Source organism: Neodiprion pinetum, chromosome 6 (assembly GCF_021155775.2).
Source record: "Neodiprion pinetum isolate iyNeoPine1 chromosome 6, iyNeoPine1.2, whole genome shotgun sequence".
Taxonomy (NCBI): domain Eukaryota; kingdom Metazoa; phylum Arthropoda; class Insecta; order Hymenoptera; family Diprionidae; genus Neodiprion; species Neodiprion pinetum.
Window position 1 is genome coordinate 2,117,855 of NC_060237.1, and position 15,841 is coordinate 2,133,695.

General features: G+C 41.8%; 1 protein-coding gene and 1 long non-coding RNA gene across 4 annotated transcripts in view; both read right to left on the reverse strand.

The window, feature by feature from the left end:
* Positions 1–325: 325 nt before the first annotated feature.
* CycD (cyclin D) overlaps positions 326–15,841 on the reverse strand; it is a 120,977-nt gene continuing 105,461 nt past the window's right edge. For all 3 annotated transcript variants that reach the window (XM_046630742.2, XM_046630741.2, XM_046630740.2), the window contains 3 exons: positions 8,181–8,346; positions 4,626–4,771; positions 326–3,463 (listed from right to left, as the gene is read on the reverse strand). In XM_046630742.2, the coding sequence (XP_046486698.1) occupies positions 3,257–3,463; positions 4,626–4,771; positions 8,181–8,346 (519 nt within the window). In that variant the 3' untranslated portion in view covers positions 326–3,256. The remainder of the gene's footprint in view (positions 3,464–4,625; positions 4,772–8,180; positions 8,347–15,841) is intronic.
* On the reverse strand, positions 4,833–6,176 carry LOC138191077 (uncharacterized). Its single transcript, XR_011177368.1, has 2 exons — positions 5,804–6,176; positions 4,833–5,729 (listed from the first exon to the last, which is right to left on the reverse strand). It is a non-coding gene; the product is annotated as an uncharacterized lncRNA (long non-coding RNA).

Below are 15,841 nucleotides of genomic sequence, written 5' to 3' on the forward strand. Positions count from 1 at the left end.
ATTACAGTTTAGCAGCTATATTATTATTATTCTTAGTATACATACATATATGTACACATGTATAGGCTAGAAGTACACACAACACGAACACATTCCTAACATTACTTGTTTGGCAGTCTCATTTTTTTTTTCGGGCGAAGCGACTCTTTACCCTCTCACCCTTTTCACCCAACGCGATTCTCAATTTCACAAATATATGTCCGTTACGATGAAAACAAAAAAAAAAAAAAAACCGCGAGCCCCATCCAATGATAGTTTGTGCCATTCTTAAGAAGAGGAGCAACTTCATTTATTGTATTGTATATTCTAAAGCTAACTAAGGCACTGGGAAACAGCAGCGTGGGAAGTTCAATTTTACAGATGGTCTCGTAACAGTTTTCTTTTTTTTTTTTTCGTATTTCCTCTATCTAACCCTCTTTCTTTCATTATATTTTACAGGGGATATTTGCTTATTATGAGTAGTAGTAGTTCGTCTATAATGTATTACTGTACTTAAAGCGTAATAGTAATAGCTTACAATTAGTAGTAGCATTGTTATATGATGTAGTGATAGCAGTAGGAGAATCGGCGGAGGTAATAAAATTGTGTAGTATGTAATAGTGCAGTAAAAGGTATCGGCAGAAAAAAATTGACAATGGTATCAGAAATAGTCGGAGAGATATAATACATAGTAACTAGGATAGTTGGACACAGATAAGAAAAATATATACTACACTACTATCCAATGCTCACTCGATGGAAAGATGATATAATCGAATTCTACAATCGTTTATCCTGTCCTTCGAGTTATTCGTTCTTTTCGAATCTAAATATTTTTATTCTATTTGTTGTAATCGCACGTATTCTAACAAAATATTTATAGGTTGTACTACATTTGGTTGCGACAGTAAACAAGGTAGCGCCCCTGCTAAACTAGTTATACATAATATGTGGAGCGAGAGTGGCTTTTACTTAGTGCTGTATATGTGTGCTACTTCTAGCATAGGCTTGCAATTGATTCATTAAGTACTGCCACCTCTCCGTATTTCCATTTCATTCTTTCCTACCTCCTTACTAGTTATCTCATTCACTCAATTGATTTTTTGATACCCAACACTCTGAAAATTCATTCATTCCATGTCAGTGACCCACGCAACGCATAAACAGCAGTCTTTTCTTTCCAACGCTTTCTCCAGTTTTACTTAACCATTTCTCTTTTTGTTTTTCTTCCATTTTCTTTTCTACTTCTAGGTAAATATATACCATATATATAGTTGTAACTCTAGCTTAACAACACTTGCACACTTAACGCTTATTGTCCGCTTATCTCAAGCTTATTTCAGACTGAACTTCACTTACTCATTCAATTACCTACCTTTTGACTCATTTGCACATTTCCTTACCCTCCTACTCACTCACCTACTCGCTAATCTACCAACACAGCTAACGTAATTTCAAAAACTTGTAATTATTAGTTTTTACATACTAATAGGCTGGCCTTAATGCTACCCGATCTTTTACACTTTACTCGACTGCCTATATACACGACGTGATATCAAAATTTAACGTAAGATTAATTGGTTTTATTTATTTATTTATTTTTTTTTTGTTTTGTAAATTTTTATTTGCTTTTGTTTCATTCTTAATTTCGTTTTTTCCAAATATATTATATAAACGTGTGATAGTAAAATGTAAAATTTCATTTTTTTTTAAATCATATACAAAATAATAATAATAATAATATTAATGTTCTTTCCGAAACAGAGTTTAAAAAAAGAGTTTCGACCTATACCGCTTCAGGTCATAATTTAAGAAAAGAAAGGGAACGAAAAAAAAAGAAAATAAAATAGAATAAAGTATTACTCGTGAGTAAATATTGATAATAATACATTAATATAAAACTACCTATTCGTTGTTTTTATTCATTTTCTTTTTTTTTTTTTTTATTTTTTTCATAACTCGTATGTACAGACGCTATATATGACTCGATATGACTATATTTATTTTTTGAATCGTTTAGTTTCTAGTTAATTTAGTGTGTATAATGTGTATTAGTTTGTGTGTGTGCGTATATGTGTGTATGTATGCAAATGTGCATGCGTATGATTTTTTATTTTCACCTTCAATTTTTTATTGTTTTTGTAATGTTTTTTATCTTCTTCAATCATTCTTTCTCGTTCGAAACTCACTATAACGTAACAGTAGTATTGATTTATCAGTTAAAAATTAAGTTTCCTTAGTAATAATGCGTAAAAAGCGTATTGAATTGCCTTCCCCCAGCACGCCTACCCCCCCCCCCCCCTCCCCCCCCGACCCTACGACCCTTCGCGACTTCTCGCGCTATACAAAAGAAAAAAAAAAACCGAAAAAAAGTTGCAATAACAGTGGTGCATATAATAGGTGTATAGGTATGCACATGTATGTAAAGCTACGATACTGTTCCATTCGTACTTTTTTCAATACACGAATCCCTAATTATTAAAGTCGTACACTGATACCATACATCTTGACCACACTAACTCCAATATGGTCCAGAAAAGGGTTCTTTTTTTACAATCATCAATTATTATTCTCCGGTTGCTTTATCCACTATGTTTGCTTCTCCTACTTTCACCGTGACTCTCTGGCGTATAATAAAATGCATTAATTAAATTTTTACCTACATTCGCCATCATGCGCGTTTTTGTTGCAAATCCGGGAATACGTATCATACAATATACCTGCTGATTTTTGTGCCTGAATTACTCGTTCATCTATTTATTCAATTTGATTGCGTTCTTTTTCTATTCCCTTCAATTATGTTAATTTAAATTTTTCGTTTTTATTTAAATCTTCTCATAATTCTAACTTTATTTTACATTTCTTGCGTACTTTCTCATTCTTTGGGGGTGGGGGGGAGGGGAGGGAAAAAAAGAAAATTGAACAATTTCCTCACTTTTCAAACTAGGCGAACTCCAACTCGGTCTCTATCGCTAGAGAACTATGACGTATGTATATACATAGAATGATACGTGCAAAACGGCGTCTTGTGTATGATATAATAAAGCAACCGTCGGATTCCGCAGTGTTCCAGTTTTTTAAAACCGAGAAATGTATCGAGTGCTACAATTCGTGCAAGCAACGAATCTTGTCCTCCTCCTCTTCCTTCCCTCACTTGTCCCCTTTTCTCCGGCGGAGGCCAATTGCGTTACTCACTTCACTGTTTTTCGTCCATAATTTCCTCTCTATCATTCATGCTTTACATATCAATTTGTCGCCGTCTTCGGGCCGTCATGGCCTAGAAATGAACGTCCCTCACGTCGGTCGGCGTTCCCGCTTTCCCATATTCAAGAATTTTTTCCTGACCCGTGTTCTGGTCCCCCACCGGCCTCTGCGGAGGCCCCCCAACTACGCTTCCGGAAGTCGCGGACGTGTGTCCCCCGGTTCCTTGTGCCTGGGACGACACCATCTCTTCTATCTGCACGAGACATCCCTGCAGATAATCCTGCAATGGCAATGGAGAACAGAAATTATTCAATCGAACGTTCGAGAGTATTACATCATAATTAAAGATCCGAATAGTTGCAAAAGTGTGTGTGTGTGTGTGTGTGTGTGTGTGGAGGGGGGGACGGGGAAGGGGCTGTGAAACCAAACTTGTTTATGAATGAATACCGACTGCATTATCTCGGCTGCATCACGTGTGTAAAATAGCAGACGTATGAGAGTAAAAGTGAAACAAGACTTTGCACGAGTAAAAAGGAGAAAAATCTTTCAAGAGAACAAAAAATGAGCAAAGAAATCGGCAGAGTTTTCCGTTCCTTGACAGATGGCGCGATGTTACCCCGATAGCTGTGAATCGGCCCCTAGACCCCATGCCAAGTCCATTGAGAGACTTTATTTATAAATCTGCAGCGAGTGCGAAAGTATAATGCATGAATGATTGTGTGTGTGCCGCGAAGATGAATCATATTGTCTGACTGTGCGAGGTTGCATGGCAGAGGGTTGGCGACGATACGGCGTTACATCGTGTCTCTTTCGCATTTCATCCTTCAGCCGACATTTCGCTGCTTCGTTTCTTTCCATTCCTCTCTTTGGGCGTAACACATATGCCAGGCACCTGTTCTCACATCCCGTACCGATTTTTTGCTAAAAGTCTACCCGTACAGCCTGCAGGCCGCAGGGGCTCGAGTCAAAGTTGTGAATGGCAACTGTACTTGCATATACTCGCTTATAAATACATACGCGTGCATGATATGCAACACATTTGCCGTTTCAAAGTCGAGCGACGAACAAAAGGAAATGAAATAAAACAAACTAACGAAAGCGACGTCTTACATACATGCATGCATAGGTATATTGTATACAACGTACCATTTAAACGGCACTCTCAGCCTATCACGATGCACAAGTAGAGAGAAAACGTGGTGAGGCAAAGGCAGAAGACGGAAAAAAAGAAGAAGAAGAAGAAGAAGAAGAAGAGCAACGAGGATATGACGCGTAAAATGTTCAAAAACGAAGAGGAAACGGGGGAAAGAAAAGAAAAAGGACGAAAACCCGCGGTGCAGAACAATGGGTTATGGCACACACATAGTATATCATTAAACATACATGTGTATCGTGTATCGTATATATATATATAGTACTAGTATAAATATATATACACAAACCTGTTCGATAGCGGTGATGCGGGTTAACTCGTCGAGAAGACGGGGCAGACCGTAACCGCTTTTACGCGTCCAGTCAAGACCGTGTAAAGCCGCCGCGACGCTGGCTGCCGCAATCATGCTCGGTGTGTACATCGAGAACTTGTATTCTGCAACAAAAGCGAAAATTTCTTCACATTCGCTTGTGCATAAGTGCATTTATAACATTGCCTTTCTTTCTTTCTTTTTTTCTTTCTTTCTTTCTTTCTTTCTTTTCTTTCTTTTCTTTGTCGGGCGCATCGATCCGCTCTCACATCTATTCATCTCAGCAACAACCGGGGAAACGGAGGAACATATTTGCATGAGCGTTGAAATTGAATCGTTTCTCTATACACAAAATTGCACGGACATGCGTGTAATACGCAAGTCGATCCACATCCGTAATTACACTCCCTTATTATTTTCTCATAACAGTTTAAGCAGCCAGAGTTTATACGATCGACTACGAACGAGACGGGAGAGCGAAGAAGAAGGCAATGGCATCGTATTCGCTCTCACGTTCGCCGCAAGTCCGTGCGTGACAAATCGGCGCGGGTGCACGAGGCGCGCACCTTCTCAATTCTGCTGTAGGTATTTACAAGGTGGCGAACGCAGAGAGCGCGAATCACAAGCGGAGACTCTGTGCTCGTGAATGTATGTGTGCAAACTGTAATACGTGTGCAGAACGGAGGAAGGTTGCCGGCTCCTCGCAATCAGCGGTATACGAGGTATAATACCTACCACCTACCACCTACCGTATAGCCGGTTAATTCACCTCCCGCATTCCGGATACGCAATCTCAGCCGCAGACCTACTACGACGCGAGAAGATCGATTCGCGATAGTGTGCTACGTTAGGTACGTACATGCTCGAGCTTCGAGACGCGAACGGAAAGCGAAAAACGGAAACCGAAACGCGAAGCGAGACGCTGTAACCGTGCCCCGGAGCTTTTCGTAAGGATCGTTAAACGAATAACCCTGTGTATGTTTGTACACGAAGTGAATTCCCAACGACTGCTGGTGATCCGTCCGACGTACAATCCGAGAGCGGCTGTTCACCAGGATGACCTGAAACCGTCATTTCGCCGCCCTGTATCAAACCTCAAAAATTATTACTGCGCTGAGTACGAGCACGATTGGCAAAATTTTTGAGGTTATACTTACGACGGTTGGTCACCCTGGAAAACAGCCGTCTTCGGATTGTAGCGCGTGCGCATTAAATTTTAAGCAAACGACGGACCGTGCAGTTGCTAGAATTCACTCCGTATACGGTATACTCAATGACAGTCGAGGCAAGCTTGACGATTACGTCTGTGCAGGTTCGCAATACGCCGGTTTCCTAAATAATGTTGCTTAAACGTTGAAAAAATATCCCGCAACGTATGCAAACTGTATTTCGAATGTACGATGTGGAGGTTAGGGGGGGGGGGGGGGAAGGCTTGAAACCAGTCGACGCTGCGGTGCGCGTGGACGAACGCTCTCAAGGCTAGCGACGATATGTATAAAATATCGGTGTGCACGTTGTATATACGTATAACAATGAAATGTAACAAAACAAATGTGTAATACGTAAATTGACACGGAGAAAATGCCTCGGTAATTTTTAGTGAACGGCGTACGTTAAAATTATCGACATAGTTGCGGTAATGGGAGTAACAGAGGAATAAAATTATGGACAAAAAAGAAAACGTTTTTCGGTGCTCTATTCAATTAATTACCTGTACCAGGAATAAGTCGACTGAATTATCATTGGATCGAGTATGAATTAATTTTCTAGCGTCGCATTATTTCAATCAAATAAAGTTGTTTCTGCCGGTCTATCAATACCATTACAATACGTTCGATACAGCAAATATACGAATACAGAGCCATCAACCCCGAGCCAATGACAAACAGTTTGCGGGAAATGGCGCGGTACTGAATTTAAATTGAAAGATAAAAACGAAATACGAATAAAAGTTAGTTACTATTTATAAAACGATGAGAGGTTTATACGGTGCTGCAATCTTATCAAACTGACTTCGTTCCCAAAGTATTTAGTCCAGACAATAAAAATAAATCTCTTTTACTTATTTGCTATTTCGAAATCTTGCCGACTTAATGTTTCTAGTAAAATTATCGAAGAAACGTTTCGAAACGTAGCGATAGCCCAACTTAACCCAAGGGCATGTTTGAGGTAACGAAAAGTGGTCGAAAAAAATCAGCTTTAGCTATCAATGAAGATGGTTAAACATCCGAGTCAAATTGAAGAAATACATCCTACGAGAACGAAAGCGACATGGGGGCTTCGGTGTAAGGAAATCCAACAATAAGCGTTCGCCGATAAAATCGGATCGAGCGTCCCTGGGGTTCCAATTACAAATGCACATATTATTTCTTATTCAGGTTGTTAATCCGGGGCACATACATACATACGTACGTACGTACGTGTTATACCTTATACCTACCGATCGCATCTACCGCGAGCCATCGAAGCGACCCGCGCATTGGGTCTAAAACTCGGTCGCTGTGATATTACAATGCCAGCAATACCGCCTCGCGTGTACCTATAGGTATAATGCAATCGGACAAGTTGGGTACAGGGGCGTAGCTAAATCTTGCTTGCGATTAAGCGTCGTAAAGGCATTAACCAAATTGATCGGAAAAATTGCGCCCATTCAGTTTCCTTGGGTTGTCCAACGAATTGTACGGACACTTTCATCGAAATCTATTCAGAAAAATGTCATCTACCGTTGCTAGTTGAACTAATTTTAATCAAATTTCACGCCGGAGGATTGCCTGCGACTTCGTACGCGAGAAACGAGTTAATACTGTAATTGAAGCTCGTTAGAGGGAATAGCTGGCCGAGATCCGAAAGAAAATGTATACTCTGCCAGACTGTATAATCTTTCGCTATTACGCTACTGCGTAAGTCGCATACCCGAGAGAGATCTGGTCTTCGCACGTGCCCTTGTCGCGTTTAAGCTTTAGTTGGTCGTGGGTATAAGGTATGTGTAAGCAAGCTCAACAGGAGGGGTTGCCCGCTACTACCTAGTTTGGCCCGTGGGAAGCGATCCGGTCCAGCCGGCGTGCGAGCGAAACGAGCTCTGGTCGAGAGGAGAGGAGTATCTTTGCTGAATTTTTTTGCCACCGAGTCGCGATATAACGACCGACCGACCGAGAGACGAAGGAAGAGGAGGAAGAGGAGGCAGAGGATGAAGGAAGGGCGAAGGGAGGGGCCGCAGGCTGCCGTCAGGGCATTTAAACGCGTGCAGCAACAGCAATCTTTAAACCATTAAAGGTCTCCGGCGCGTCTGCATCTTTCGCTGTTTGTATTGCAGTGGAATACAACCTTTTTCGCAATCGAGTTTATACCGTATTACGATATCGCAGATGCTTAGCAGCGTAGCTGCGGAATAATTAGCGATCAAACGCAGAGACTCGTCGGCGATGTATTATACAGAATTGGCGATATGTACGTATGTATTTTACTCTCGCTAAATCTTTCCGGCCGGTTCCTCCGTTACTTTCGGGTAAGATGGACAGAAATTCGATATCTCACCTCTCGCGCTGAGGGCAATGAAGGTCTGCGCGTGTCTCCGAATCATCCGGGAGTCCCAGGCTGGTGGATCAACCGGTAAACGGCTGAGGATGTGTAGAAGGAAGTCGCCCGGCGTCACCGCTGACAACTCCCACTTAAGCTTCGACACAACCAGCTGTTCCCACCGCTGTAACACATTCGTAAAATGCAGGGTATACGTCAGTAATGTGGTAGGTACAGGTATGAGTTTCATTCGTCGGTCAAACATTAAAGTTTAAAAGAAGAAGAAGAAACGCGTTAAAAAAAGAAGAACACCTTACACAATATACAGTCCGCAGCGAAACTTGCATAAGACAACTCTGCACCAGCATACATAAATAGCGAGTGACTTGATTCGTTACATTAAAAAAACGTTAAACATTTTCCCTACGACTACGTCGTTTGCAACAAGAATATATATATGAATAAATTTCGATTGATTTCATTGCAAAGCGCTTTAGGCGCCGATATGTAATTCAAATTTGAGTAAAAGAAATTTCTCACGCGTTGCATCCGTACATCTCTTTCTCTCCATACGATATCCCCGTCACTTTTCCTTCTTTATTCACAGGGCTGCGGCCTCGCGCAACTACAAAGGGGGAAACGGATATACACGGAGGCGCAACGTTGTGCGTACCTTCGAAAGGCATACGGGTTACGCGAGACGGGCAGGTGCAAGGTATGTGCCCTCAGGTTCAGAGAGCTAGCCGGCTGGCCGGGCGAACAGCCGCCACGCAATGCGTGAGAGAAGCTCGCAAGCTGCTACGGTCAGAGGTGCAGAAGCACGCCGTGCGCGTAGCGATACGTAAATTGGAGACCAGGTAGGTCCTGCAGTGACCGAGTCACAGGCGACCGCTCGTCAATTATCAGAGATTTCAACACCAACTGTCCGCTGCTATGGCTCACCTGCAAGCGCTGCCCTGCAACGCGTCACCTGTGAGGAAACGTCGGCGACGAAACAAAGGAACGAAAAAATAAAAACTGGTGCCGATTATGGTATAGATCGTAACGATTATTACATTGTACTTGGATTGTAAGATCGAAATGAGTTTTTTTTTTTTTTTTCCAACTGCACGAAAATTCTAAGCTTATTGTTTATATACGAGGGGTTAAAAATTATCTTGAGGGTTTTTCCGGCAGTTATTTATATTTATACACACGCGTGTAACGAAGTCTCGTCGAATGTGTGATAACATGTAAAATGAATAATCGCAAGTAAATATATTGTCAAACTTTGCCAACACCCCGTATATTTGAGGAGTAAAATCGAGGGTTGGGATCCGGAGGAAGCTGGCAGGCGTATTCAATGGGAAAGAGCGGCAGGAGGGATCCAACTCTATACGTATAATACGTGGGTATATCTTCTACCTGGGTTACTTCCAAGAAACCGGGGTGAGAGGAAGAAAGGAAGGGATGGAGGGGCCTGATTTATCTGGGCCCGCAACGGACGAAGAGAAATCGATAGAGGCGGTAAGTGACGGCGGCATGGTTCAAGCCGTGCGTCGAGGGGGTAGAAAAGAGAGAGGGAAACCCTGGGGAAGGGCGGCGCCTCTGAGGAGCAAGGTGTTTACCATTCCGGTCAAAAATAAAATACAACCCCGGTCAGCGCATAACTGGCAACAAAAACCAGAATGACCGAACCGCGCGCGGCGCGCATTCCATTCGCAGGAAAGGCAGGCGGTCAGGCAAGCAGCACGCACGCAAGCTCTTCTCCCTGCATCGGCCGGTCCGTAGTTGAGTTTCTTTCCTTCCTTCTTTCTTTCTTCCTTTCTTTCTTCCGCCGCTCCCGAAATCCCGAGCCGGGAGAAAAGATACTTGTAAAAGCGGCGTTTGTACGCGTGCAGTTGCTCGGGTAGGTAGGTACGAGGATTCGGAAGAAGAGAAAAAGTAAGAGAGAGGGATCCGAAACAAAAATGGCATTAGCCAAAACCGCAAAACTCCTACCCAACCATAACACCTTCCGAGAAGAAACGAGGCACAGCCCGACATTGCAAACAACTGTTTTATCGGGTATAGACATCGATAGGTGGGTGGAGATTTCGTTCGAACCGAATATCCGCCTCCCTCGGTCCTCGGATGAATCCGAAGTTAGTTAAGTAAGGTTGTTGCAATGATTCACGGTTATGAAATATCGTTATTTCGCAATTTTCGGAATGTCTGAAACGCGGTGATCATAACACGGCAAAACATATTCATATTCTGAGAACTTTACCGCTTCAGACTCACTGTTATAAAATTCGAAAATAGTCATCCCCCCCTCCCCACTGAATTCAGTCTCATTCCCTCGGTCATTATTTTTCTCGTCCCATTTCACATCACCTCTCTTCAACATCACGCGTTGGGCTCTTTTTCGCTTATCGACGTTAGAACTTTAAGGATCATTTTTTTCCCGGTGTTCCCAGTTTTCCATGTTTTTTTTTTTTTTTATATATAACGTTCGAATCACCCGAATTCTTATATTACGTTCAATCCAATTGAATTCAATCAACTCGTAGTATTACATATTACATAGAATAACGCCTAGCACTCGGACTTTGAATAAACGTGCCTATAATTGGGGGGGGTCCCTATCAATTTGCGAAAACTCACTAACGACGAGACGTTCTCCCCGATTACAAGGCATTATAGAAAATACCCCACCTTGCGCACGGTTATAAGAGGAAACGAGTCGCGTTAGCGTTTATAGATATATATAGATATATAGAGATATATATATATATATATATATAGACGCATACGCGCGCCTAGACTCTAGACTAGAGAGAAGAGGAGATCGCGGCCTCGGCTCGGTCACTGGCCGAGACCCTCTCTCTCTCCCTCTCCCTCTCCCTCTCCCGTTCCCTCTTCCTCTTCCTCTTCATTTTCTTCGCCTCGCCGCAGCGGCACGAACGCGATTCCGATGCTCTCATGGCCAAACTATTTCTAATGCCTCGGCAAAAATTAGTCTCCCTGGTAGTTTAAGCACTGGATATACCTACTACACGTATACATATACATCGTACTAGTTATTTGACGTAATGTATTATACATGTATAACGCCGGTGTGCGAGTACCTAAATTATTTTGCAAGGTTGTAAGCGTGCGATGTGTCGGCTGCACGTATAGTATGGCACGTGTATGTAAAATACACGTGTAGACGCTATGCGCGCGCGTGTGCATGCATATTATGTCATTATGTGTTATACACGCTTACGCACGCACGCACGCACGCGGGAATCGTACACCTTACGTCATGATTTGACGAGCTGCAGAGATCTCTCATTCATCGTACCGGTGAGAAGTTACACACAACTGACAATGAGCTCCAGTCGTCGTCTTTTTCACAGGGATATCGAAACTATCGGCTATTATATCCGTAATAAAATGTCGCCGGTTATTTCATTCAACTTCCCGCGATATCGTGTAAATTTCGTAATCTCTCCCAATTTTTTTTCTTTTTCTCTTATATATTTGTTCATTATTTTGCTTCTCTTTCAAAAATTATACGTGTACACGTGTCAAGGCAAGTAAGCGCGTCCACAAGCCGTTGATTTTTGAATTTATCGTTAATCACATCCTGTTAAACGAGACTGTAACGCGTGCATGTATAGTGTGTCCCTACACACCCAATATTCACTCTATAAGTACGACGATAAAATCCAGGAAGTGAGTGAATTTCTGATCATTTCCATAGATTTCGATTTCAATTTATACACTGGTTTGGACAGGGTATACGTATTATTAGCCACATCACAGCTGTTTCCGGCTATTACGTTTTCACCAGTTGGCTAATTAACGCAATTTCGTGTCACATATATTCGCCAATTAATTTCCGACCCTTTGACTGCGACGATCTTCACACATGATTACGATCGTACCGCATACCTGTGCTGTAAAGGCGCTCACCGATTTTCCATACTTCCGAGACCGAGAAATGAATTTTTCCCAGTTTTGATACCGAGTCGATTAACATACAAACGACTGATCTCGATAAGCTGCCAATCCTATACATAGACTCCGCTTATCACAACCACCTGAATTACAGGTGCATGATAAACATCGCTTAAATTTCGTATTATACAACACGTTACATGCAAGAATTAATTAATAACCTACGTCCAAAGGCCGACTAATTGTAAGTTACAAAAAGGACTAACAATAACATGTACCACAAGACGCCAAGTTGTTGCAACAGTGGCGTCAATAACTGCAGGAACAAGCCGGTAGTTGGTAGGTATAAAATGGTTACAGGCACAGGTACGTACCTACTTGGGTAAGATACTTAAAACTACGAGACTGCGGGTATAACATCACAGAGTATGCGGAGTTGCGCAAAGCACCTTCGGTACGTTTCTTCAGGGTGCACAGGTATACAAGAGGGTGCCACTGAGACGATTGCCGCGTATTGTTTCTGCAGCTTGCAGTTATACAGGTAGGTATAATGTTGAGCGCAGTGGTAAGAGTGGCCATAAGTATACCGCAGCCGTGTCTTGCGGCAGGTGGGCGTGTACGAGCGTGAAAAGCAACAGTTTACAAATTAGTAGGTATACCTTTATACACGTTTCAGTCCCTGTTACAAGCGTGCGCACGTTGTGTAGAAACGTATACGCGCAACATACGCAAATAGCTCCCGGACATCGTCCACGTGCTCATTGACGCGCGCAACAAAAAGGGGCAGAAATAATTAGCTGGCAGAAGGAAACAAAGAGAATTTTCGACTCGTGATTACCTCGACGAGATTCCGTAGCCGCTCTTGATATCCATCGAGTTTTTCGACTGTTCATAGGTACGTCGTATGCGATTCTACGTACAGGGTGGCCGCAAATATTTGGGAAAAAAATTCCCCCACTTCTGGTAAAGTTACCAAAACCCAAATAGTTCGGCTTATCAACCCTATATTCGGTTAAAATTCAATTGAAATTGAATAAAAACATTGTTGTACAAAAAAGGTCAGTTTAAGCCGATTTGTTTTCTGGACAAGATAAAAAAAAAAAAAAAAAAAATTTAAATTTCCCCAAGAAAGTGGGCACCCTGTATACCTATTATATCCCTAGTGTGCGCAAGACACCCTTCCGGTTCCTTCACCTCGCGAATGAGTCTCGGCGGCATTCGGAAACAAAAATTGTTTATCCACGTGTACGAGTATAAAAATAAAAGCCCCTTGCCGTCGTTCCTTTATTCTTTCCGTCTTCCTCGACGATGATCGGACGGCGTCGATTCGAGGGCAGCTGCCGCCGGGTGCACCCTGCTCCAGGACGACCACCTGGCGTCCACCTGCCTCTCCCTACGTCCCCTGTACTTCGCCTCTCCTCTCCTCTCCTCCTTCTCCCCACAGATTCTCACATCGCGACGCGCGATCCGGAACGGCACGAGGACCGTCATCTCCTGGACTGCCGGAGCCAAGGATTTCTAATAACGCTATGCCGATCCTTCGGGAAAGAACGCGACGCGAAAATCCTCTGCCTGAGCGAGTGAACTTCGATCGGGGAAATTCGATCCGACGAGAGCCTTTGACGGTTGTACATGTTTTTCCTCTTTTCTTTCAACACGTCGTATACAATATTCGGAATACTTACGACGAGATTTGAAATCTTTCACGCCGAGATACGGATACGGAGAGAGAGAATATTGCGCGGAAAATTTATAATTTGGCCAAAAATTGTGTTAAGCACTGATTGAATAATAAATTATCAACGCTGCCGCGTGCGAGATGATTATACGTACGGTATAATCAGTGCGTGGAAAAAAAGTTACACCGCGACTTGACCAAATTTTATCAATCGTCGCCCTCGTTGACCTACTATACGTGAAGATAATACACGGATTGACTTCATTCAAATGAATATTATATCTGCTACAGTTATGCGATACGGTATACGTTGTACTAAATTACTTATATCGAGAGTCGATTTTAATCACGAGATTTAATTTTTCGACTTCTCAAACAACTTTTCGCAGATTTTCCTCAATATCAGGACCATGTTTATGGTACTGGTATATGATAATAATGATGATGATGATGATGATGATGATGATGATGATGATTATTATTATGATGATAATAATAACAACAACAAAAACACCAACAAAAACAATAATAATATTATATCAACGTTTCTGTACGCTTATCGGAAAATACACACAGATATACTCTACGTGGCGTACAAATTATCTACGTTCGGTTCTGTGAATGAAGCGACAACACCACACGTACGATTTCAATGACATAAATATGGAGTTAACGGAGATTGGACATACGCACAGTAGAATCGTCGCGATTCGAAGAATCGGAATGTGAGTTGAGAGAATAAAAAAAAAAAATAAAATAATTCAATAAAAAAAAAAAATAATGATAAAACGCGAGGAAAAAAAAATAGAGAATATGGAATCGAGCGCTCGTTCGTTGTCTGATCTCGGCAGCAGCAGTCTTCAATATAGCATACCTATATGTAACATATATAAGACACGTACATATGAATAATAATATATATAGTATCACCACATAGATTTTAAATAATACCATTATAAGCGCGCGTGTACATATATTTATATGTTAATACACGTACACGTATAATGTACATGTATGCCGGTACACACATAGAAAACGTATAATATCAAGTTATCTGTCAGGTTTGCCGGAGCTATCGCTTGTTGTTTGCGGCACGTTACGACCGGCTAACACTCAGGGTTTACTTACACTTACGTCTGTAAGTTACTTCTATTATTCATACTGTACATAGTTTACGTTACACATAGACGTTCACTTGCGCGTGTGTACGCGTGTCTGTGTGTGAGAGAGAGAGAGAGGGAGACAGAACAACACCACACATGACCGAATCGAGTTACGCGCAATGTACATACCTATGTACAGCAACAACAACAGCGACAACAATAATAATCGATCGGGACATACAACAAGATGTATGTATTTTTAAATTGTACGCGTATACTCGTCGAATCGTCAAACGTGAATTGAACTGCGATAGTGCGCCCGTATGAAAAGAATTTTCATCAATTGATTGCAGGAAAACTACACTGTAAATTTCTTTTGTAATAAATATATATTGCGTCGCCCCCCTCAGCCCCCTCCAATGTCGCATAGCTATGTATAATATACATTCCGTAATCTGCAACGGAGATGCGAAGATGCAAAGGTTGGAGTAAGCATGAGAGAGAGAGAGCCAGCGAGAGGCTGCAAATGAGTCAACAATATTTTAAACCTCTCATTTCTATTTCAAAGAATATTTACATAAATCCGTTAAAATACCCGTCCGCCAAGGAAAGACGGGCAGGGTAAAATAATGTATGTATGTATGTATGTATGTATTTACAACTACTCCCGGGTTTTTTCGCTCTGCCATACATAATATATATATATATATATATATATATATATACGGCCCCTTGTTACAATTCTTCTCTCTTTCGTCTTCTCGCAGATGTTACGTTACATGGAACGCCTATGTGGTAAATAATAATGTACGTACAACACGCGTGCGCATAAGCACAGGACGTATGTGTAGCATTATGCGTTTATTCGTCGAATTCAATACGCGACGGGTTTCTCGCGAATCGCGTCTCGTTCGTTACATTCGGACATTCGTTTCGCGAATAATCGTAATAATAACAACAATATTATTAGTAATAAAAACAACAATGATGAT